Consider the following 23,214-nt stretch of genomic DNA (forward strand, 5'->3'; position numbering starts at 1 on the left):
TTTTTGTTAGCATTACTGGAATGATGGCTCCAAATAGAAGTGCAATATGGAGTTGTGGAAAAAGTAGAATAATGATGCTTGCAACACAAGTACATGCTAAAGTGACAACTATTGGCTCTATTCCAGACTCACTGTTATGTATGGAAAGAGAAACTGGAACAGTGAGAATGGGGGTAATTCCTAAAAGTAAATGTAATCGAACATACCATCATTGTGAGATAGAAAATATGTCTTGTTGTATGAGTTGTATTTTGCATTATCCAAAAGCTAATATGACTGAGTGTTCTAAAAGAACACCACATCCTATATCTACTATGATTGCTTATGGATGGGCTAATCCTTTTATTCAAGATGTGTGTTCTAAATATTGTGCACTTGTGCCAGGTCAAAATTGCTACAGATATGCTCCTTCTTCACGGGGAACTAGAGCTGTAAAAGATTGGTTTTGGCTGTGTGGACATAGAGTCTACACTACTCTTCCAGAAAATTGGAGTGGAAGATGTGCTCTAGTAACTTTGGAAGAATATTCCATGGTTATTAGACCACACAAACCTCACGTTATGACAAAACAAAAACAGAAAAAGAAACGCTCCCTCTCTAGCCGCAGTTCAACTAGTAGTTTGAGTAGAGATAATCCAGTACCAAAGCAACATCGACTCTGGACTGGTACTGAAAGATTCTTTGAAGCAGTGTTTCCAGGAATAGGTGTCTCTAGTCTTCAAATTGAAGTTGAGGCTACAAGATATGAGCTAATTTCATTTATCAATACTACAAGAGACACATTGGCTGGTGTTCAACAGGAACTCCGAGGGCTCCGTTTAACTGCCCTGCAAAACAGGCTAGTTTTAGATCAATTAACCGCGGCAGGAGGAGGAGTTTGTGTTATTGTTGGTACCTCTTGTTGTACTTATATCCCTGAAAATGATGCAGATGGTCATTTAATTTCAGAGGGTTTAAAAAATATGACTAGAATTGCTCAAGAATTACAAGAACGAGAAGTTACTGATAATCAAAGTGGGTTCTTAGCATGGCTCACAGGATGGCAACAAATGCTTGTATCTGCTTTGATTCCTATAGGTGTGATCCTATTAATTATGGCATTTATTATCTGTTGTATTATTCCATTCATTAGAGCTTTGATTAATCGTGCCATGAACAACTTTGTATCCTCTCAATATGCTTTGATGAATAGAACTGTTAAATGTTAATAATTTTGAAGGAAAATGAAGGAAATGTTTGCTGAAGAATGTGATGATTTTGAAGGTAAAGAAAATGATTGTATTTGGATATGAGAAAAGTAATGCTGAGACTTGGGTGTGGCAATTTTATTGCCAAAAGGGGCAATTGATAGATTTTATGTTGGTCTCAGCATTGAAAGTATGTGGACTGAGGCTCCTTTTTTTTTTCCTCTGTCAAAGCTGTATACTATGTTTTAAACATATGGTTTTCTGTGTACCAGAACCATTCCATATAAGGCTCTACCATGAGTGAATGTAAGACAGGGAATGGTCTCTGCTTTTCTGTATTACCAAGTATAGGAGAAGGTCCTTGGGATGCTAAGGGACCTCACGGGTACCTGACCAGTAGATGACCATATTTAGACTTGTTTTTCTATATGTATCACATTCCTATAACATGATCTATATGATGTATTCTCTTTCTCATTGGCTGAAACTATACTACACCCCTTGTACTCTTTCTATATATTCTCTCTTTTCTTATCAATAAAATGAGACTATATTCTCCCTCAGCGCTGAGTGATTGCTCATTCAATTGCCAAATAAGAGGTCTGGGATGAGGCACAAATTAGGAGCAAAAACCTAACAGAGACATTTTGTCTCTGGCTGTACCATTCCAAAACAGATGGAGACAGATTTCTAGCAGATGCCAGAAGGTTCTGGCTATTCACTAAAGCCCCAGTTCCAGCTGAAGAAAAGCAGCACTAAAGCATAATGCTGCCACCACCATGGGAATGGTGTTTTTTGCTGATGTGTTTTTTTTTTTTTTGCCTGAAAATGCAAGCCTTTGAAATCGAGTTTCAAAGTGCAAGTTTTTGGAAATGTGTATTTTTTTGACCGAAAATGCAAGCCTTTGAATTCGGGTTTCAAAGTGCAAGTTTTTGAAAATGTAAATGTCCCAGGCTCTCGGCCCACCCTGCTTCTTAACCACAGTAACGTTGATAAAACTTTAATACTTTAGCTAATCCATGAACATGATTTCTTAAGTCCCGTCAGATTGCTTTCCATTGGCTGTGGAAGTGAAGACAACGACTCCCATGATTCCACACTCATTCACAACGTCATCAAGCTACGCCTTTGTTATTGTTTTGAAAAAGCAACCTCTAACAGCGAAATTTACTGTGCCTTCAATGGCATGCTTATGACATATTTAAATGAACCAAACATGTCCCTTCCCAGTTTTGAGGCAATAATGCATGTTATTTTTAATTTGTATGAGTAAATAAAAACGTACAATATATTTAAGACAATTACAAACTGTTCACCCCTTTTTTTTTTATCTTTTCTGGGTATATATTTGTTCTAAGTAAACAGTGCCTATACTGTATATTACATCACTGATTTAATTAAATAACTGTATGCCTATAGTCTGATATTCTGTAGTGCAGCGAGGGGCAGTGTTCAAGTCACCTTTAATTAAAGGTTCTCTAAGCAATCCTGAGTGGAGTAACTTCCTGTTGACGTTCGAAGTGTTGTCAAACAAAACAGGTTAGCTAGACCCTCCCTCCTACTCCTCCTGCCCCTCCCCTCCGTGCTTCCTGAAACAGTCATGAACGCGCATTTAAAATGTAAGTAGCTTGCATATTGACGCTGCTTGTCGGTTACTGGCTGGGCGCTGTTTATTGTGTTCAGTGGTCCAGGCTGCACCAGTTTGCTTTTGTGTCTGTTTTTGCAGCTTGTGGCGACAAGAGACCGCTTTTTTACAGTGTGTTCAGGGGACAGGCAGTTAGCGGATAGTGAGGAGATGTTTGCTGTATGTGACAAAAAAATGTTTGGCCTAAAAACGTGTGAGATTGCTTAGAGCGCCTTTAAATAGCTCTTTGCATTACAGATGGTTTCAAAGCAGCTTTACAGTGATAACAGGAAAATACAGATTCAGTGATACAAACAGAATTCAGTTATGCTGTAAAGCAGCTCTAAAAGCGTAACAGTTTAATGATCATCAACAAAGTAGCGCAAGATTTGGTGCAAACTAAGCAAATATTTAATGACCACAATAGTAATTTCTCTCTAGAAATAACATCAAAATTGGAAAATGTTAAAAACAAAAATTTGTCAAAAACAAACTGACCACCAACCGCAACTTTCAGACACCATCTTTATTTTTTAAGCTCAACTGTCACAGAATGGAAAGCATAGGATTGTAGTGAAGGCAGTGAAGAATACATCTATGCTGCCTTCACAATTGATCAGATGAAGGTATCTCAGGAAACAAGGGGCCTCATTTATAAAGTGTGTGTATGCACAGATGTGATCTTAGAGTGTGTGTACGCTTAAATCCACGCCAACGCTCACATTTATAAAAACAGTCTTTGATATGGAAAAGTGCTTAGCGCCACGTCAGGTTCTGAGCAGGCGTACGTACTTTTCCTTGTCAGATTACTGCAGGTTTTTGGAAATCTAAGCTATTCTTGCAGCTTGCCAAGGATTTGGACGATGACTGGTGATGTTTTATATGTAAATGACCTTAATTAGGTGTTGTTTAAAACGTGGAGAACTGAAACCATTCAGCTGCGCGCAAGTTCAAAATCATTTGCGATTTATAAATTTCACTTCTGAAAGAGAGGCGTATGCTCCTTTTCTGTGTGTACGTTCATTCTATGAATCACATGTACGCACATCGGAGAAATGATCGGAAGATCAAATTTAGGACGGTTTCTGCGCAACGTTTTATAAATGAGGCCCAAAAACTGAAGCTAACATTGGATTCTGATGTGCCTTGATGCATCCACCGAAGGCAGCATTTCTAAGCTTATGGATGCAGCCTGTGTATTGAGGCAAGCTGGAGCTAAATTCTGCAGGACAGTGGCCCTCCAGGAACATGTTTAGACCCTTGGTGTAGAGTGTTCAGTGCACACACAAGCTGCTCTTGATCTGTTTTCATTGGCTCGGTTTCACATACAGGGAATGCAGAATTGTTAGGCAAATGAGTATTTTGACCACATCATCCTCGTTATGCATGTTGTCTTACTCCAAGCTGTATAGGCTGGAAAGCCTACTACCAATTAAGCATATTAGGTGATGTGCATCTCTGTAATGAGAAGGGGTGTGGTCTAATGACATCAACACCCTATATCAGGTGTGCATAATTATTAGGCAACTTCCTTTCCTTTGGCAAAATGGGTCAAAAGAAGGACTTGACAGGCTCAGAAAAGTCAAAAATAGTGAGATATATTGCAGAGGGATGCAGCAGTCTTAAAATAGCCAAGCTTCTGAAGCGTGATCATCGAACAATCAAGCGTTTCATTCAAAATAGTCAACAGGGTCGCAAGAAGCGTGTGGAAAAACCAAGGCGCAAAATAACTGCCCGTGAACTGAGAAAAGTCAAGCGTGCAGCTGCCAAGATGCCACTTGCCACCAGTTTGGCCATATTTCAGAGCTGCAACATCACTGGAGTGCCCAAAAGCACAAGGTGTGCAATACTCAGAGACATGGCCAAGGTAAGAAAGGCAGAAAGTCGACCACCACTGAACAAGACACACAAGCTGAAACGTCAAGACTGGGCCAAGAAATATGTCAAGACTGATTTTTCTAAGGTTTTATGGACTGATGAAATGAGAGTGAGTCTTGATGGGCCAGTGGCTGGATTGGTAAAGGGCAGAGAGCTCCAGTCCGACTCAGACGCCAGCAAGGTGGAGGTGGAGTACTGGTTTGGGCTGGTATCATCAAAGATGAGCTTGTGGGGCCTTTTCGGGTTGAGGATGGAGTCAAGCTCAACTCCCAGTCCTACTGCCAGTTTCTGGAAGACACCTTCTTCAAGCAGTGGTACAGGAAAAAGTCTGTATCCTTCAAGAAAAACATGATTTTCATGCAGGACAATGCTCCATCACACGCGTCCAAGTACTCCACAGCATGGCTGGCAAGAAAGGGTATAAAAGAAGAAAATCTAATGATATTGCCTCCTTGTTCACCTGATCTGAACCCCATTGAGAACCTGTGGTCCATCATCAAATGTGCGATTTACAAGGAGGGAAAACAGTACACCTCTCTGAACAGTGTCTGGGAGGCTGTGGTTGCTGCTGCACGCAATGTTGATGGTGAACAGATCAAAACACTGACAGAATCCATGGATGGCAGGCTTTTGAGTGTCCTTGCAAAGAAAGGTGGCTATATTGGTCACTGATTTGTTTTTGTTTGGTTTTTGAATGTCAGAAATGTATATTTCTGAATGTTGAGATGTTATATTGGTTTCACTGGTAAAAATAAATAATTGAAATGGGTATAAATTTAAGTTGCCTAATAATTATGCACAGTAATAGTCACTTGCACACACAGATATCCCCCTAAAATAGCTAAAACTAAAAACTACTTCCAAAAATATTCAGCTTTGATATTAATGAGTTTGTGTTCATTGAGAACATGGTTGTTGTTCAATAATAAAATTAATCCTTAAAAATACAACTTTCCTAATAATTCTGCACTCCCTGTACAGCGAACTCCATCTCTGCATGTGCTGTGAGTTTAACATGATTTTGGGAATTGCTAGGTTTATTTAATTTACACATCCACATAATTTCCACAAAAACATTTTTGTGGACAGACATTTACAGAATTTTACCAGCCTTCTGCTAAAAAAAGCTCAAGGACTTGAAATGTTAATAGCGTGATGCTTTGAACATTTGAAAGTGAAGAATTTAAGACGTAATATTATTACTGTAACTTAAAAACGTAAAATAAATGTATTAATATAATTATGAACAAATTCATTTTTTACATTTGTACAATTTGTACATTAATTTTACAATTTGTAAATTAACAGTAATAAAGTTAATTTTTATAGTTTAAACTATATAATTATTAAAAAAAAAAACTTTAAAAAAAGTATAAAAGTTCAAGTATAACATATGACCACTGGTGTTCACTAGAAACATGAGAGGTAAAATTCAAAGGCACTCAAGTGGTTCTAGGTAATCTTTAGAAAAGTCTAAAGATTAAAATAATAATAAAAAAAATAAAGAGTTAACCCTATTTATTAAAGACTTTTATCTTTAATCACTTAAGTGCCTTGGAATTTTCTGTTTATCATCAAAATATTATAACATGAGAGAACAAAGAACATGCAAATGTGTTAATTGATTTTAATATAAGCACTTGCTTACTGCAAAATAAACTAAATCTAGACAACATACTGTTCAAATCTAAAGAAAATGGTAAAAGGAAACAAAAGAGAGAACAGAACCGTGCAAAGAGCAGAGTCTTTTTGTGTCAAGCACATACTTCCTGTATTGTATGCAGGTTGTATCCACCCCCCCAACACACACACACACACACACACACACACACACACACACACACACATACATAGAGAGACAGACACTATGCTCATTATAAAAAAAGAAAAAAGAAAAGAATGAAACAGCAAGCACTGTTTTTCACATTCATGAACTTTTGAATATTATTAGTTTAAGTAAAACTGCCTGTTACAGGGATCACTCAAAAAAAGCATGAAAAAAGTTGGTAAAGTAGCACCTCTAACAGACCACATCCTGTTATGAATTTTTCTATACCTCTGTGGTTTGGAGCGCTGTCACTAATGTCATCGCAGCCTTTTCAAGTCAGCACTTAACTTTCAAATCACACTCACAGATCAGTCCTTTCTATGTTCAATGATTTAAATTTCTCATTTAAACGAATATGAGATCAGAATTTAAAATGCTTCTTAAAGAGTAGAAATGAAGAGTTATATATTCTATACAGTTTCATAGATATTATCTAAAGTAAAGTGTTATAAATATGAGATTTTGAGCAAAATAAGTTTAGTTGTCCGTTATTCATTTTAACTGCCTCTACAGTTGGTGACAGATTTTGACAAGCAAAATACCTTTTGTTGGTCCTGTAACAACAGTTAAACAATTTTTACCTTAAAATGTAACTACCCATAAATACAGAAATGAGATTGATAAGAATGCAGTTGAAGCTTTAACCTCAGCCCTAATCCTAAACATAAACCTACATTGACTGGAATGCTGTTCCAAGACCAACAAGTTGTCCTCCTATGGAAAATCACAGTAAGCTTGCGCATAATTAATTGTTATGGTTATTTGTCATTTAGCAGAGACTTGGGAAACAAACATATTTTACACAAACATTTTCTCTAGTGGTAACGAAATCAGAGTAATGCAGAGTCTGCAGTTGCCCCGTGTTGCCATGGGTTTTCTCCGGGTGCGGCAGTTTCCCCCACAATCTAGGGACACACAGTATAGGTGGATTGGAGACACTAAATTACATGTGTCTTTGTGTAACCACTGTGATAGCCGGTGAATCACCCTGGATGGATGGGCAGTCTGTGTCCTAAGACACTGGGTTAGGCACTAGCATCCCCATGACTACAGAGGAAAAGCGGTTTTGGAGAATGGATGGACCCTTGCAACGCAACATCCCCATTTAAATCAAAGGGTTCCTAGCATTCTGTGAGTCTAGTATTGAATATGCTTTCTCTTCAGCTTCTTGCTTCACCAAAACCTGAATAAGAGAACTGACATTAGAAAAAAATGCTATATACCTACTATTGAAGTCCTTGCAGAAATACTAAAAATGTAACTTACGTTGTTAAGAACTGCAGTCTGACATTTGGAGAGCAGCAAGGCAGATACTTAACACTAGGAAACTTACTTGCCCTAACCACTGAGCAACCACACCTCAATTGCATGCTACAGCAGACATTGAGATCTTGATCAAGTGGGAAATAGGACACATTCATAAGCTTGCATGTCTTGCACCACTAAATTAGAGCAGTGGAAGCAAGGTGTAATATTCTCTCAATGCAGTTGCTTTTTAGCATAAACTTTCCTAAGGTTTGGTTAATGCCAGTTGTTTATTTCAGTGCTGAATCTTTGGGAAGTCATAATGCTTTGGTCACTTGACAAAAAACTGACAAAAAATTAAAGAGAGATTGCCATCATGCAGTCCATAATGCTCATGTGAGACTCGACTCCTGTTTTCATCAACACTTAAAGCAGGAAAGTCAAAAATGGAATGAACCTTCCACTGCCCAAGGTCCTTACAAAAAATTAATCAGATCAACAGTCAGTGGAGGTATGAATGAGTTTTCAGCTGCCCTCCTCTTCCTCTACGGAGTGATTCAGTCCAGGTATGAACTTCAAAAGGTGCTTGCGGACACTACCTCTTCTGCCTCTCCTTGGCAGGGTCCCAAACACAGATGAAGATGAATTTTCCCAGCTCGGGGAGAGTGAACTGTTACTGCTGGTCAGGCTAATGCTGCGTGTTCTTGTCAGGGGTCGCAACGTGCCCCCCTCCAGCTGGAAGAAGCCGCCGTTTGGCTCAGTGGGGCTAAATGGACTTGAGTCATCAAATACTGGTGACATGAAGGCGGCATCCTCACTATCATCTGTCATGGTGCTGCGGCAACTGCTGTCACTGGAAAAACGCTGCCCAGAGTGGCCCATTGGAGATGAAAAAGATGTCACAGAGTCAACAGACAGATGCTGAGCACTCTCATTCAGATTACCTGGAACACAGACACAGATACCTGTAATTCTAATGGCCCTGAATCAGTCAACATCCGCAAAAACATCAGCCTGTTGAGAAGCAGAGTAGCAGACAAGTGACACAGATGGACAGAATGAGGGTTTCCTAAAAACTTTGTTAAAACAGCTTTTGCTAACAGTTTCACTACTCAAGATAAAACAGGGACTCATGCACAACCATAAGAAAACAGAGACCAATTATCATTGTGAAAACTACACCATAATAAGAACAAACAGCACATACAATTTTAAACCTTTATTTCTGCAATATTTATGGAAGTTAATGATTATTTTGTCTTGTGGGATATATGTAAATATATATTATGCTGGTGTGCAAACTCAACTGTATAAATAACAATTTAAAAACATTTTTTGCATGAAATTTTAATTTAAAATGTTGCATTTAAAGATCTCCATTGACAGCTACGCAACTACCACTTTGACGCTTCAAAAAGTTCATAAAGAGATCATAAAACTAATCAAATCCAAATTAGAGACACTATCGCTTTATATAATGAACAGACTGAATTTAGGCTTTTATTCAAACATTGATCAGCGAACATAGACAGAAGCTCAACCAAACTTGCTTGTCCCTCATTCATGCGGAAACCCAAACGTGCTGCGTAACACACAAGAATGAACCTCATTGGCTCTTGCACGTCAAGCAAACATGCTTGAGCTTCTGTTTACTGTAACTGATATCTGAGTTGATGAATGTTTATATATAAATAAAAGCCTAAATTTAATATGTTCATCATATAAAGTGTTTGTGCCTTTTCAGAAAATTTGCAAAAAAAACCCCACTCAAATCATATGGATTAATTTTAAAATCTCTTTATGAAATCTTTGAAGTGTCAAAGTGGTAGATGCATAAACATTAAAAAGATATTCATTTGTGTTCCAAAGATGAATGAATGTCTTACAGGTTAGAAATTACATGAGAGTGAGTAATTAATAACAGCATTTTAATTTTTGGGTGAACTAAACATTTAAAATCATGAGAAACAAAAACTTCTGTTAAATAATGAGTTCACATGCAATGTTTACTTTTCAGTAAATGCTGAGCTTTGAGGGGGCTCAAGGATTGAACTCGATGGTAGAGAAATGTTCATTTGCCTGACATAAGCAGTGGAAAGCAGCAGCTTTGACTTTGCCCAGAGGAACAAAATGATCTTGAATGAAAATGCTCTTCAGAACTTCCTATAAACCTCATTTAAAGCAAAATTAGAACTCTCTCAGGGAGATATATAATCGCCTTGAACAGTTTAGAAATGAAACTAAAGTGAGTGTTTTTCTCACCTCCAGTAAGACGCCTTTCCTTAAGCGTGAGAGATTGCAGTTCCACCCATTTCTCACGTAGAGTTTGCTGTGTCGAGGGAAAAAACAGAAACAAGATCAACATCAATGAGTCATTCTGGTAAATGTGTATGTGCAGTTTGTCGATCAGCATTCATTTAGATGCCTCAGCATTCATGGTAACACATACACTACCCCTGTTGAAAGAAACAGTATATGCTGGTTAGGTATGTTTTGAAGCATGGCAGTTGGTTTGAGTTGGTATATGCTGGTCCTTAGTTGGTCATGAGCTGGTTTAAGCTGGTCCTGAGCTGGTTTTAAGATGTTCCTGAGTTGGAGCTAGTTGCTGAGGACCAGCTTAGGACCAGCACTTGACCACCTTAAGTTGGTTTAAGCTGGTCCTTAGTTGGTCCTTAGCTGAGCATGAGCTGGTTTATGACTAACTAAGGACCAGCATAAACCAGCTCAAAAACCAGCTGCCATGCTTCAAAACATACCTAACCAGCATATGCTGTTTTTTTTTCAACAAGCACATTATATATAATTCAGGCTGCCTGGGATTTCTCAGTTATGCACCGTATATTTCTGAGAGGTTTCAGCTCTTTAAGGGTACATGTGGTAAACACACACAAACACACATTAACATGCATAAATACACACCTTGAGGCAGCGCATCTTTTTCTCTAATTCAATTCTCTTCACAACATTCCCGCTGACTGTCTCCAACCTTCACACACACATACATAGAGAAGACGAGAAGGACAGTGGTTCAAATTAATACATGATGGCCAAAGGGTCTTTTTTATGATTGTGTAATATACACATTTGTTTTAACTGTTGATTGCTAGGGTGTTCGGCTAACAAGTGCTTAGTCATATAAAGTTCTGGGTGGTTGCTAGGTGGTTACACATTGGCCCAATCAAAAGAGTCCTTGCCAAGTCCCTGTGATATTCTGATCTCTAGACATAAATCATGGTAGGGATCCACCAGCAGTTTGTAAGTTCTTAAATTGGAGTCAACAGTAGGGGATTTTTATTCATATTATTTATTTAAAATGAAATATTGTTTATTGAACAATAATATTTATGTGAACAATACTAACCATTGTAAAAGTATAAGAAGTTTGTACAATAGGAAATAAACACAAGCAAACAATTAAGTCAAAAATACAAAAGCAGCACTTTAGTTAGTACAGGATTTAAGTTAAATAAAAATATAACATTATAAAACTTAACTTTGCCCTTAGCCAAATCGATTTGCTCTGGAACAAGTAACAGATTATTTACGAAACTTCAAACACAAAATTCTAAAGATGGCTGCATGCTTGTTTCTCTTGTGCATATGCCTGTTCACCAGCAGAAACAAGTGGAGTGATACAAATTGTGAAACGGTTTCTGTGTGATGTTAGTAGAATGTGGCATGACTGGAAAAGACTCTCAGCCAATCAGATTCAAGATCCAGAACTAACTATTGTATAAAAAAAGAATCCAAAAAAGTCCACACCACAACTATAACTATAAGTGCACAGAGAAACAATATAGTTGGAATCACTTTCAGAATGATTTTTTTTTTTCAGCTGACAAATGTTAAATACTTTGAAAGCCAATCAGAATCCTTCTTGCTTTCAAAGCTTAAGCATTTAAAGCTGCAGACGACAAAACTGCAGCATGCACTTAGAATAAACAGAACAATATCATCTGTTGGTGAGGACATTAAATAGTTATCATTATAGTAATCTTTATAGTTATCATTCTTAACAATTTCTTCTCTTCCCTGTCAGTCTCCTATGCTGTTGACGTAGTAAGAAAAGTGCAGACGCTGTTCACATGAGCAGCACAACGCATACATGTGCTGCTGACGCAGGAGCCGGCCAATAATGAGTCGCCATTCCGATGTAGAACCCAGAAGCGCTGCACTGTGTCTACAAAGTTAAAGGGATAGTTCACCCAAAAATGAAAATTTTATGTTTATCTGCTTACCCCAGAGCATCCAATATGTAGGTGACTTTGTTTCTTCAGTAGAACACAAATGATGATTTTTAACTCGAACCGTTGCCGTCTGTCACTCTTATAATGCGAGTGAACGGTAACACAATTTATTAGAGTCAAAAAACATGCATAGACAAATCCAAATTAAACCCTGCGGCTCGTGAAGACACATTGATGTCCTAAGACACGAAATGATCGGTTTGTGTGAGAAACCGAACATTATTTATATAATTTTTTACCTCTAATACACCACTATGTCCAACTGCATTCAGCATTCGCTTAGTGAGGTCTGATCGTGCTCTGACAACGGAAGTAATGTCTAGCACTCATTGAAGTATATGCGCGAAACATGAAGACAATGTATAGTATATGCCGTTGTCAGAGTGCGATCAGACCTCACTAAGTGAATGCTGAACGCAGTTGGACATAGTGGTGTATAAAAGGTAAAAAATTATATAAATACTGTTCAGTTTCTTGCATAAAAAATTTGGATTTGTCTATGCATGTTTTTTTACTCTTATAAATTGTGTTACCATTCACTCGTATAATAAGACTGACAGACGGCAACGGTTCAAGTTAAAAATCATCATTTGTGTTCTACTGAAGAAACAGTCACCTACATCTTGAATGCCCTGGGGGTAAGCAGATAAACATCAAATTTTCATTTTTTGGTGAACAATCCCTTTAACGTTGAAGGAAGATGATAAGGAAGAGAAGAAATTGTTGAATAAAGTCATTATATTTGTTTTGTTTTTGCACAGAAAAAGTATTATTGTCGCTTCACAACATTAAGGTTGAACAATTGGTCTCATGGACTATTTTAACAATGTCTTTAGTACCTTTCTGGGACTTTAAATTTATTATGACATTGCATCAGAAACCTATCGGATTTCATCAAAAAATATCTTAATTTGTGTTCCAAAGATAAAGGAAGGTGTTACGGGTTTGGAACAACATGACAGTGAGTAATTAATTACAGAAATTTAATTTTTGAGTAAACTAAACCTTTGAATCACCCTTTATGTCACAATTATACTTTAGTTTTAACTTAAGCACAGTTGGTGCAAATGTTCCCAGTTCTAACTAGGATTTTTGTTTTCCATTCCATTTTATCATCCATGAGTCTGATCACTCAGTAGCACACATCTTCTCAACACGCTGCATTATTTATGGTAGCACAAACATTTTGTTTCTGATATTATACTCACTTTAGCATGTTAATGGAGTCTCGAATCAACTCAATGATATGCTGGTGGGTAGAACCCTCAATACTGACTCCATTTACTGACAATATGATGTCACCTATCAAAGAGAGAGAGAGATTTCAAAATTAGACTCATTACACAGAGCTGGCAATCATACCACAAACAATTTTTTCCATCTTTAATTTAACCTTCTTAATTGCTTGTTTAGAAGTGAAATGAGTAGTGTTTTAGTACTGTTGTTGTTGTTGTAGCCAGACCATCTCCTGTCACAGCTGCCTTTCATTAGATTGATGTTTGTTTGTGACACTAGCAAAACCTTTTGTTTGTTTGTTTGTTTGTCTGTGTGATAGCACACAGAACAAGTGTTTGGGAAACTTGTCGTAATTTATGCAATTTTTATTTATTTTTTGTCGATACTAGCGGCACAGTTAAATTTACTTTCTTAGTTTACTCTGCACTGTTTTTATTTTATTGTTTGTTTGGTTTTGTTCAGCACTATTGATTTGTATTTGTTATGTATTACTTGTTATACAAGTATATCCATTTGCACTGATATTTCCATTTGCAACCTACTTTGATTCAATTATTATTACGCACAAGATGCAGACACAGATCAGCGTCTACTTCTTTACTGCTTTTTTATGATTTGCCCACCGGTGATATGGAGATACTAAAACAGTAAAACCTAATATAATAAAAACAGATTGAGATGCCTGCTAAGTGTTTCAAATGTAATGCACTCAAATTACTACAATGCTCAGCGCTACAGCCTTTTGTGCAATGGGAGTAGTGAATTTAATGGTGCTACCAACACTTTTCATGATTGGTTAATCATCTGTAATTATAAAAACAAACCAGTTCTATATGTGTAATATGTGTCATATGCAAAGATCTTGCCCAATCACAACACTGGCCATACAGAGAGAAAACAGGGTAGAACATTTCTAAATTCTGATAGTTTTTGATGTACATATATTATTAATATTATAAGTGGACCTCAGGAAACGTAAAAAAGTGTAATCCATTGAAATAAAATTGACAGGCTGATTTAAGTGTTTTCCATTGAAAGAAAAATGCTTAATGCTTGAGAAAGCATGAAATAACAGTCCATAAAGACCAAAGAGAGCAACACATATGCTGTGTTACAGATAGATGTGGTCTAGGCTGGTGAGAAAATGCTATGTAAACAAGGTCAGTTCAGATGGGTGGAGTGAATAACACTCTGAGAAAAAGGAAGTGGAAAACCTGCTCACCAGCAGTCAAACCTGCAGTTTCGGCTGCACTGCCATCCTGCACACTGCACACAAATGTACACATCTCCACCATACTGCTGTTCTTCACCTTCAGACCATATGTCTGCACAGAGACACACATCCCAAAGGACTGTTACTGAAAATATAATTTATGCCTGTTCTAAAAAATACATCTCTATAGAAACATACCTGGACTTCAAATCCAAATGCTTCATTGTCTTGTTTCTCCAATATGACCACTGTTCTGTGCAAAACAGGAGAAATGTGCATCAAATATTTGGATGAGACACATCAGATATTCACAGTAAATCAGTAAATCAGTCTTACCTCTGAGGATCAGTATAATCCACCAGAGATGTTGAGTGTGTTCTACGCAGCTGCAAAAGAACAATTCTCAGATTAATTTAATGTGATTATTCAGATTAATCTAAAATTATGTAAAACTGCAAGAATCCTGCAGGAATTGTTATTTTGCATGAATGCATGTTACATTTGAACTAATACTATTTTTTAACTGATTAATTTAAAAAAAAAAAATCAAGTTATATTCATTTAGGAAATCTTTACAAAATGGATTAGGACAGTTTATTATGTTAGATCCACAGTTGTTAAGTTATATAATTATAAACTCTCAGCATTCATGTTTCCATAAAAACAGATATTAAGATTGCATTTTAATTGTCCCACCTGACTGCGTGATAATGTCCCGCCTTTGATTTCTTCAGTATTCAAACTTTTGGCACTGTTGAAAGACCGTCGTCGCCACAGTATGCTTTTCTTCTTTTGAGAGCTGTCGATTATGTAGCTGTCCAGGCTGCTCAGCTGTTTTAAAGGTGCTTTACAGTTTTTATTGGATGTCATCATGCTTCTTTATTCATAGAACCACAGCACACAACTGCAGGCTTCAGTGTGACCTGTCTGTAGTATACACAGCGGATATACCCACGTCACGTGAGTATCAGGAACTAAAGACATCGAGAATCAGTGTGTGTCTTGTGTGTGTGTGTGTGGGGGGGGTGTTGACCATCTTTTATGGTTCCTTTTTTTCCCTCATCTATTCTTTCACTTTTTTCATCTTCATCTAATGTGCTGCAGAAATAGTGCATCTGCCTATTGTTGTTTCCTTTTTTAGCATATTGCAGTAGTTTGAGTCTGAGAACAAACATGCATGAAGAGCCACAGTGTTCTCAAATCTCTTTCATCTGTTTCCACATCTGCACAGCTTTCACTTCTCTCCATCTCACTGAACACTTGTTTTGTGGTCTACACAGAGGACTTTTCTGAAAGCTGGAATAGTGAGAAACAGATGAGATGAGACCCTCAACACTAGAGCAAACAACCTGATTCACAGCGGTTTATGTTCTGAAATTCCTCTGATTTTGTACAAAAAAAAGTACTCTTCCCATACTTCTAGCCCAATGTTTCCCACACTGTTCCTGGGGTTTCAATAAAGAGGTTCAACCAACTCTGACTTAAAACTTAAACTTTCAGTTAACACTCTGAGATGAGAAATTCTGAGTTTTCAGTTTCAGAACAGTTGAACTGAGTTAATTCAACAAAGTAGGTTGACTCTTGAGTTAAGCGCGTCCACTACGACTATGAAAAGAATGGAAGGTTATTGAACTAATAATCATTTTCATGGTATACCACAGGCAAAAATAAATGTAAAAATTTAGGTGCATTTTTTTTATTTTGCAAATTATCTGTCAATGGGGTAAGAAAAATACAATAGCAGCTATGTACACTAAGTGGAAATAGCATATTCTTTGCAATAAGAGTAAATAGTAATTAGATACATACTGGCAGATACATACTATTTGCACCTTGTACATTAACAGGATGCAGTAATAACAGAGTCAAAAGGATTATATTTATTAAAATTATAAATACTTTTATCATTATTTAACAGAGGTTAGGCACTTTAATTCCACTTTTAGAACATTTTCTTTGTTTCAATGGAAAATAAATGCCTTTCTGATGTGATATCTGATGGGAAAAGGGAGAAAAGGGGGACCCGGACCTTGTCGCGTCACAAGTTAGTTTTATGAGTCTTACACACTACTGCCTGACGGTGGTGAATAACGCATGTTTTTTTTTAACCTTGTGTGACATCTTGCATCTTGATTTAAGAATTTTTAGATATTTGTACTTTAAATAAAACAAAAATACTCCGCAAGGAAAGCATTTTTGCAGTGTGAATGAATGAAGAATTTAAACATTGCTTACGCTTTATAAAGGGGGAGGAGACCGAAAGAAACTCTGGGTTTACCGAAGAAAACCTGCTCCTGACCAGGTTAGGTTCACAGAGTAAGTTACCATGGTAACTGACTCTGAGTGGGCTGCATTTACACTTGGCATTAACATCCGATCACTGTGATCCAATCAAGCAGATTGGATCACTAGCCAATCAGGAAACGGTGTGTTTACATTTGTTCACATTAAGTGGTTTCTATATCTGGATAACAAATTGGATTTCTGTTTCCCGCACAATATTTACAGGTGCTGGTCAGATAATTAGAATATCATCAAAAAGATTTATTTCACTAATTCCATTCAAAAAGTGAAACTTGTATATTATATTCATTCATTACACACAGACCGATATATTTCAAATGTTTATTTCTTTTAATTTTGATGATTATAACTGACAACTAAGGAAAATCCCAAATTCAGTTCCTCAGAAAATTAGAATATTACTTAAGACCAATACAAAGAAAGGACTTTTCAACTTTTTGATGATATTCTAATTATATGACCAGCACCTGTAAAGGTCTGTGATGCTTTTGAAAGGCATAAGCTTCAAATGGATTCATAGTAACTTAAAACCACTTTCACTTTAGCCTCTATCAATGGTAGTGCACACAACATTGATTTTTTGTGATTTATTCAACAAAAGTACAATCGCAAATCATAAATAAAGTTCTTAATCTACCAATTTAGGTTTTCCATACATTAATCATGTCATGATGAAAAATTATTCCAACGCATTTCATAATTGAAAGGAGCGTGCACGCATTTATATTGTGTAACAGAAAACGGCAGAATCTGAACGACTTTGTAAACTTTGTAAAGAAATCAAAGAACACAAACAGTGGTGTGAAAAAGTGTTTGCCTGATTTTTTTATTATTTTGCATGTTTGTCACACTTTAATGTTTCAGATCATCAAACAAATTTAAATATTAATCAAAGATAACAAAAGTAAACACAACATGCAGTTTTTAAATGAAGGACAAATATGATTGGGACCAAATACGTAGGGACTAAAATATCATACAGATTTTGATGTAGGCCCTTTTGATTTGGGCCAGTAAGCAACCAGTAACTACACAGAAATCCATAGCAAGAACCTAGCAATGCCACTGCAATTTAACAATGCAGTAACTACAGCTTTTACCCACTGTGGGTAAAAATAAGAATCAGTAATATATATTCCAAAAGTCTTGATCTGTTATAGCAGAGCATCCATCCAAAAACACCCTAGCAAACACACACAAACGACTAGCATTGTAGCAATCCAGTATAAGCATTAGATTAACAGGAAGCTGTCAATGAATCACCAAAGGAACCAATGTCATGCACATCTTTGATACCTGCTTATCAAGGTTAGTTACACAAAAATGTAATCTAGTTCTCTCATTTTTTGAAACTTGTGCTGGGAAGTAGCTCTAAACTGATTTCAGTAATGTGGTAAAGGTCTGAACTAATATCTATATCATCTTGCACTCTCATCTCAAGAACCCTCATCTGATCTTCATTTATGTGACACCATTGATGCAACATCTGAAGAGGCCTGATGATTCAAGGAAATGCCAGACCAAACCACAAATATATAACGAATTTTCCAATGCACACTAAAAAGAAGCCAAGGGTCTAAAACAAAGACAACACATACACAAAAAAATACAGACCCAACTGTTTGACAGTTAGACTGAAACTGCCATATCTGCAGGTTATTGATGCAGAACTACATAGTTTAGTCATCAGTCAGGATGTTTTAGGGTTAACAGCAAAAGGTAACATTGGGTCAGAGCACACATACAATGAGAGGAGGGAAATTTACATTTGTTAAAAGTGAAGTGTGCAATTTTTTGGTTGTTAAAATATTTTGTATTTTAACACAGCTTATACAAACCCGATTCCAAAACAGTTGGGACACTGTACAAATTGTGAATAAAAAAGGAAAAATTAAATCCTTTACAAATCTCATAAACTTATTATTAATATTTTATTCACAATAGAATATAGATAACATATCAAATGTTGAAAGTGAGACATTTTGAAATGTCATGCCAAATATTGGCTCATTTTGGATTTCATGAGAGCTACACATTCCCAAAAAGTTGGGACTGGAAGCAATAAGAGGCTGGAAAAGTTAAACGTTCATATAAGGAACAGCTGGAGGACCAATTTGCAACTTATTAGGTCAATTGGCAACATGATTGGGTATAAAAAGAGCCTCTCAGAGTGGCAGTGTCTCTCAGAAGTCAAGATAGGCAGAGGATCACCAATTCCCCCAATGCTTCCGCGAAAAATAGTGGAGCAATATCAGAAAGGAGTTTCTCAGAGAAAAATTGCAGAGTTTGAAGTTATCATCATCTACAGTGCATAATATCATCCAAAGATTCAGAGAATCTGGAACAATCTCTGTGCGTAAGGGTCAAGGCCAGAAAACCATATTGGATGCCTGTGGTGATCTTTGGGCCCTTAGACGGCACTGCATCACATACAGGAATGCTACTGCAATGGAAATCACAACATGGGCTCAGGAATACTTCCAGAAAACATTGTCAGTGAACACAATCCACCGTGCCATAAAACTCTATAGGTCAAGAAGCCATATCTAAACATGATCCAGAAGCGCAGGCATTTTCTCTGGGCCAAGGCTCATTTAAAATGAACTGTGGCAAAGTGGAAAACTGTTCTGTGGTCAGACGAATCAAAATTTGAAGTTCTTTTTGGAAAACTGGGACGCCATGTCATCCGGACTAAAGAGGACAAGGACAACCCAAGTCGTTATGAGCGCTCAGTTCAGAAGCCTGCATCTCTGATGGTATGGGGTTGCATGAGTGCGTGTGGCATGGGCAGCTTACACACCTGGAAAGGCACCACCAATGCTGAAAGGTATATCCAAGTTCTAGAACAACATATGCTCCCATCCAGACGTCATCTCTTTCAGGGAAGACCTTGCATCAACATGACAATGCCAGACCACATACTGCATCAATTACAACATCATGGCTGCATAGAAGCAGGATTCGGGTACTGAAATGGCCAGCCTGCAGTCCAGATATTTCACCCATAGAAAACATTTGCCGCATCATAAAGAGGAAGATGCGACAAAGAAGACCTAAGACAGTTGGGACAACATTCCTATTCTTAAACTTGAGCAACTTGTCTCCTCAGTCCCCAGATATTTGCAGACTGTTATAAAAATAAGAGGGGTTGCCACACAGTGGCACTTGTCACAACTTTTTTGAGAAGTGTTGATGCCATGAAATTTAAAATCAACTTATTTTTCCCTTACAATGACACATTTTCTCAGTTTAAACATTTGATATGTCATCTATGTTGTATTCTGAATAAAATAAAATATTTAAAAATTTAAAAATTTCACATCATTGCATTCTATTTTTATTCACAATTTGTACAGTGTCCCAACTTTTTTGGAATTGGGTTTGTATAAAAAGTCAAATAAAACCCACTTATAAGTTATTTTCCTAAAGAAAAAAAAAGTAACACTGTGTCTCTGTGGTCCTATCCACCATTGCTAGTTTGTTTAAAGAAATATTTCAAAAATTGTGGTTTGAAAAAAGTTTATGAAAACTGATGAATGTTCTAGGGTAGTCTGTAGGGGAGGAGGTAGAATACCAGTGATGGTTAAATGGTTAAGCTGACTGACAAAAAAAGAAGAGTTCCAGACTGAACCTGTATGTCTTCACCAAACTGATGGCAAACCCTCCACATCAACAGGGCCTTCCACACAGAGGGCATTAATTGCAAAAACCAAAGGCCTGGGTGCATCAAAACGATGGAAGTATGATGAACAGTACATAAAATATGGATTCCCATGTATCACACTAAGGAAAGTCATATCTCTAATAACATATGTCATGTATTTTCATTCCAAACTTATTATTTGACAGTTGTGGTTGTTTAAAGTTTTTGCTGGGTTGTATTCATGGAAAATGGCATTTGAGCGTAATTTTTGTGGCAGTATTTGTGGCAGCTGAGAAATCATGCCGTGAAATGGGCAGATAGCAATAATGGCTCAGCAAAATATAACTGCACACTCACTTCAGCCTTTTGAAGTTATATTTTGCCTTTATAAAGCTTTCTTCTCTAACTTGCACCTCCAAAAGCTGTGCATTTGCTGCTATGCGGTATTAAAGGTTCAGTGTGTATGAAGTCCCATTTAAAACTTTAAAAATAATCTCATACCAATTTAAAAATACTGTTTTAGTAACATGCTAAATCGCAAGATCAATACATCCTTTATTAACCCTTGTTAACTGTTCAATTTCTGGTGACTCCCTGTGTGGTCCGGGTCAAATTGACCCTAATTGGATTCAATACAATTCCCTAAAAATCACACTGTGAAAAAAAAAAAAAAACATACCATTTACAAATAATTAACTTTTAATATCAATACTTTTCACACATTACAAAGAATATCTGAATTTATGATTTATAAAAATGTTAAACCTAAAGTAATCTTGACCAATTATATATCATTTGAAAGCTTTCAGACTCTAGTTTTTATATGTGACTGAATTTCAAAAGAAATGACAGAGCAATAGATAAATAGCCATAGATTCTTCATTTGTGATGTGGTGCCAAATAACACACGGTCTGATTCTTTCCATATGTTTTTTATATGTGTTTTAGGGATTGAATTCAAATCAAAAATTAACATTACCGCACAAACTTCTTCTGAACAGGATGTCTACTTCATAAATATTTTGAAAAGTATGGAACAATATGGTTCAGATCACTCAAACCATATATGGAAATCTAAGAGTCCTTATATGTACACCAGTGGAGTCTGTGAAAAAGGTTGGTTCTGCGCACATAAAATCTTACTGAAAGTACTTTTTTTGAGATATCAACCTAAAATTTGGCACAAAACTTGCTCAGATTTTTAGCTTTGATTTTCTTGAAGTTTTAGAGTTGAACATGTTTTATAAAATAAATGTTTTATATAAAATATATTTTAAATTTTCATAAACTTCTATAACTTTTTTAAACTTTACTTTTACTTCTACAATAATCTGTGAAGTGTTCCTTTTTAAAAAGATACCAAACTTAAGTCTGTTCTCTAAAGTATTCAAGTATTTTTAACAATTTAAGTGACAAAAGTCATTCTCATATCTATATGCTCAAAAAGTTGGACAGACAATTAACAGGTAAAACAACTTTATATTTTCACAAACCTTGAAAATAAAGGAGGAGTTGAGTTCTAACATACAACTCAAAAGTGTATTTTGGGTCTGTACAGTTGCTTTTGAATGTCTGTATATATGGGTCAAATTGACTCATGAACAGTACGAACGTATAAAATTTCTGTATGCACATTTCACCAAATATCAGCATGTTGAAACTTTGCATGCATGTTCATGACCCTAAATGAGAAAAAGTCACTGAAAAAAATAAATGATAGTCAAGTCAAGTCACCTTTAAATAAAGGTATAAATATATATATATATATATATATATATATATATATATATATATATATATATATATATATATATATATATATATATAGCGCTTTTTACAATGCAGATTGTGTCAAAACAGCTTTATTTGGTCTATTTTGGTCTTTATTTGGTTTATCGAGTGACATCAGGTGGCAAACGAGTGGCAAATAGGTGTTAAAATGGAGAAGAAAAAAAAAACCTTGGGAGAAACCAGGCTTAGTCGGGGGGCCAGTTCTCCTCTGGCGAACAGTGCTTTGTTACAATCAGGTTGCTATCATAATTCTGATAGGATCGCAACAATCAAAGTATTTATTTGAGTTCCATCCAGTTGAGGATCGTATTCATCACGCCGGTATGGACGGTCTGTTGAGGAACTGTGCTACTGGCTGTCATGTCGATGAGGCCTTCACAATGGATGATCCAGTTGACTCGATCTCTGCTGATACTTCAGGGTTGCGTTGTGGTCGTGTCCAGTTGAGGATCGTATTCATCACGCCGGTATGGACGGTCTGTTGAGGAACTGTGCTACTGGCTGTCATGCCGATGAGGCCTTCACAATGGATGATCTAGTTGACTCGATCTCTGCTGATACTTCAGGGCTGTGTTGTGGTCGTGTCATGGCACCAGTCCTTGGTCTCAGCTGGATACGGCCCAGATCCGGTTGACTATGGTAAACCTCGGAATAAACAGAAAGACTAATATTAGCGTAGATGCCATTCTTCTTCTGATGTAACTAGTACATCTGGTGCTATAGGAAGTGTTCCCGGTTCTGGCTGACCTAATTTATGCAGCCTAATAATCCTTTAACGGATATGAAAATATAAATTGATAATGTGTTATGTGTATGCCAGGTTAAAGAGATGCGTTTTTAGTCTAGATTTAAACTGACAGAGTGTGTCTGCATCCCGAACAATGCTAGGAAGATTGTTCCAGAGTTTAGGTGCCAAATAGGAGAAGGATATACTGCCTGCAGTTGATTTTTATATTCCAGGTATTATCAGCTGGCCTGAATTCTGAGATCGCAATAAACATGAAGGACTATAATGTAT

The 23,214-nt window shown here is 36.7% G+C and overlaps 1 protein-coding gene across 2 annotated transcripts; it reads right to left on the reverse strand.

Annotated features, from left to right (window-relative positions):
- Nucleotides 1–6,474: 6,474 nt before the first annotated feature.
- cytip (cytohesin 1 interacting protein) lies at nucleotides 6,475–15,384 on the reverse strand. 2 transcript variants are annotated; one of them, XR_010897150.1, is made up of 9 exons: nucleotides 15,155–15,384; nucleotides 14,795–14,844; nucleotides 14,657–14,711; nucleotides 14,468–14,570; nucleotides 13,218–13,311; nucleotides 10,682–10,748; nucleotides 10,025–10,091; nucleotides 7,784–8,706; nucleotides 6,475–7,700 (listed from the first exon to the last, which is right to left on the reverse strand). XR_010897150.1 is itself a non-coding variant. In XM_067410406.1 (8 exons), the coding sequence occupies exons 1-8, from the start codon at nucleotides 15,329–15,331 to the stop codon at nucleotides 8,288–8,290; spliced, it is 1,032 nt and encodes a 343-aa protein (XP_067266507.1). In that variant the 5' UTR covers nucleotides 15,332–15,384; the 3' UTR covers nucleotides 6,475–8,287. The 2 variants fall into 2 exon arrangements, 1 of the variants encoding a protein (XP_067266507.1); XM_067410406.1 differs by having other exon boundaries at nucleotides 6,475–8,706.
- Nucleotides 15,385–23,214: the final 7,830 nt, after the last annotated feature.

The sequence above is a fragment of the Chanodichthys erythropterus genome, chromosome 14, assembly GCF_024489055.1.
Source record: "Chanodichthys erythropterus isolate Z2021 chromosome 14, ASM2448905v1, whole genome shotgun sequence".
Lineage (NCBI taxonomy): Eukaryota > Metazoa > Chordata > Actinopteri > Cypriniformes > Xenocyprididae > Chanodichthys > Chanodichthys erythropterus.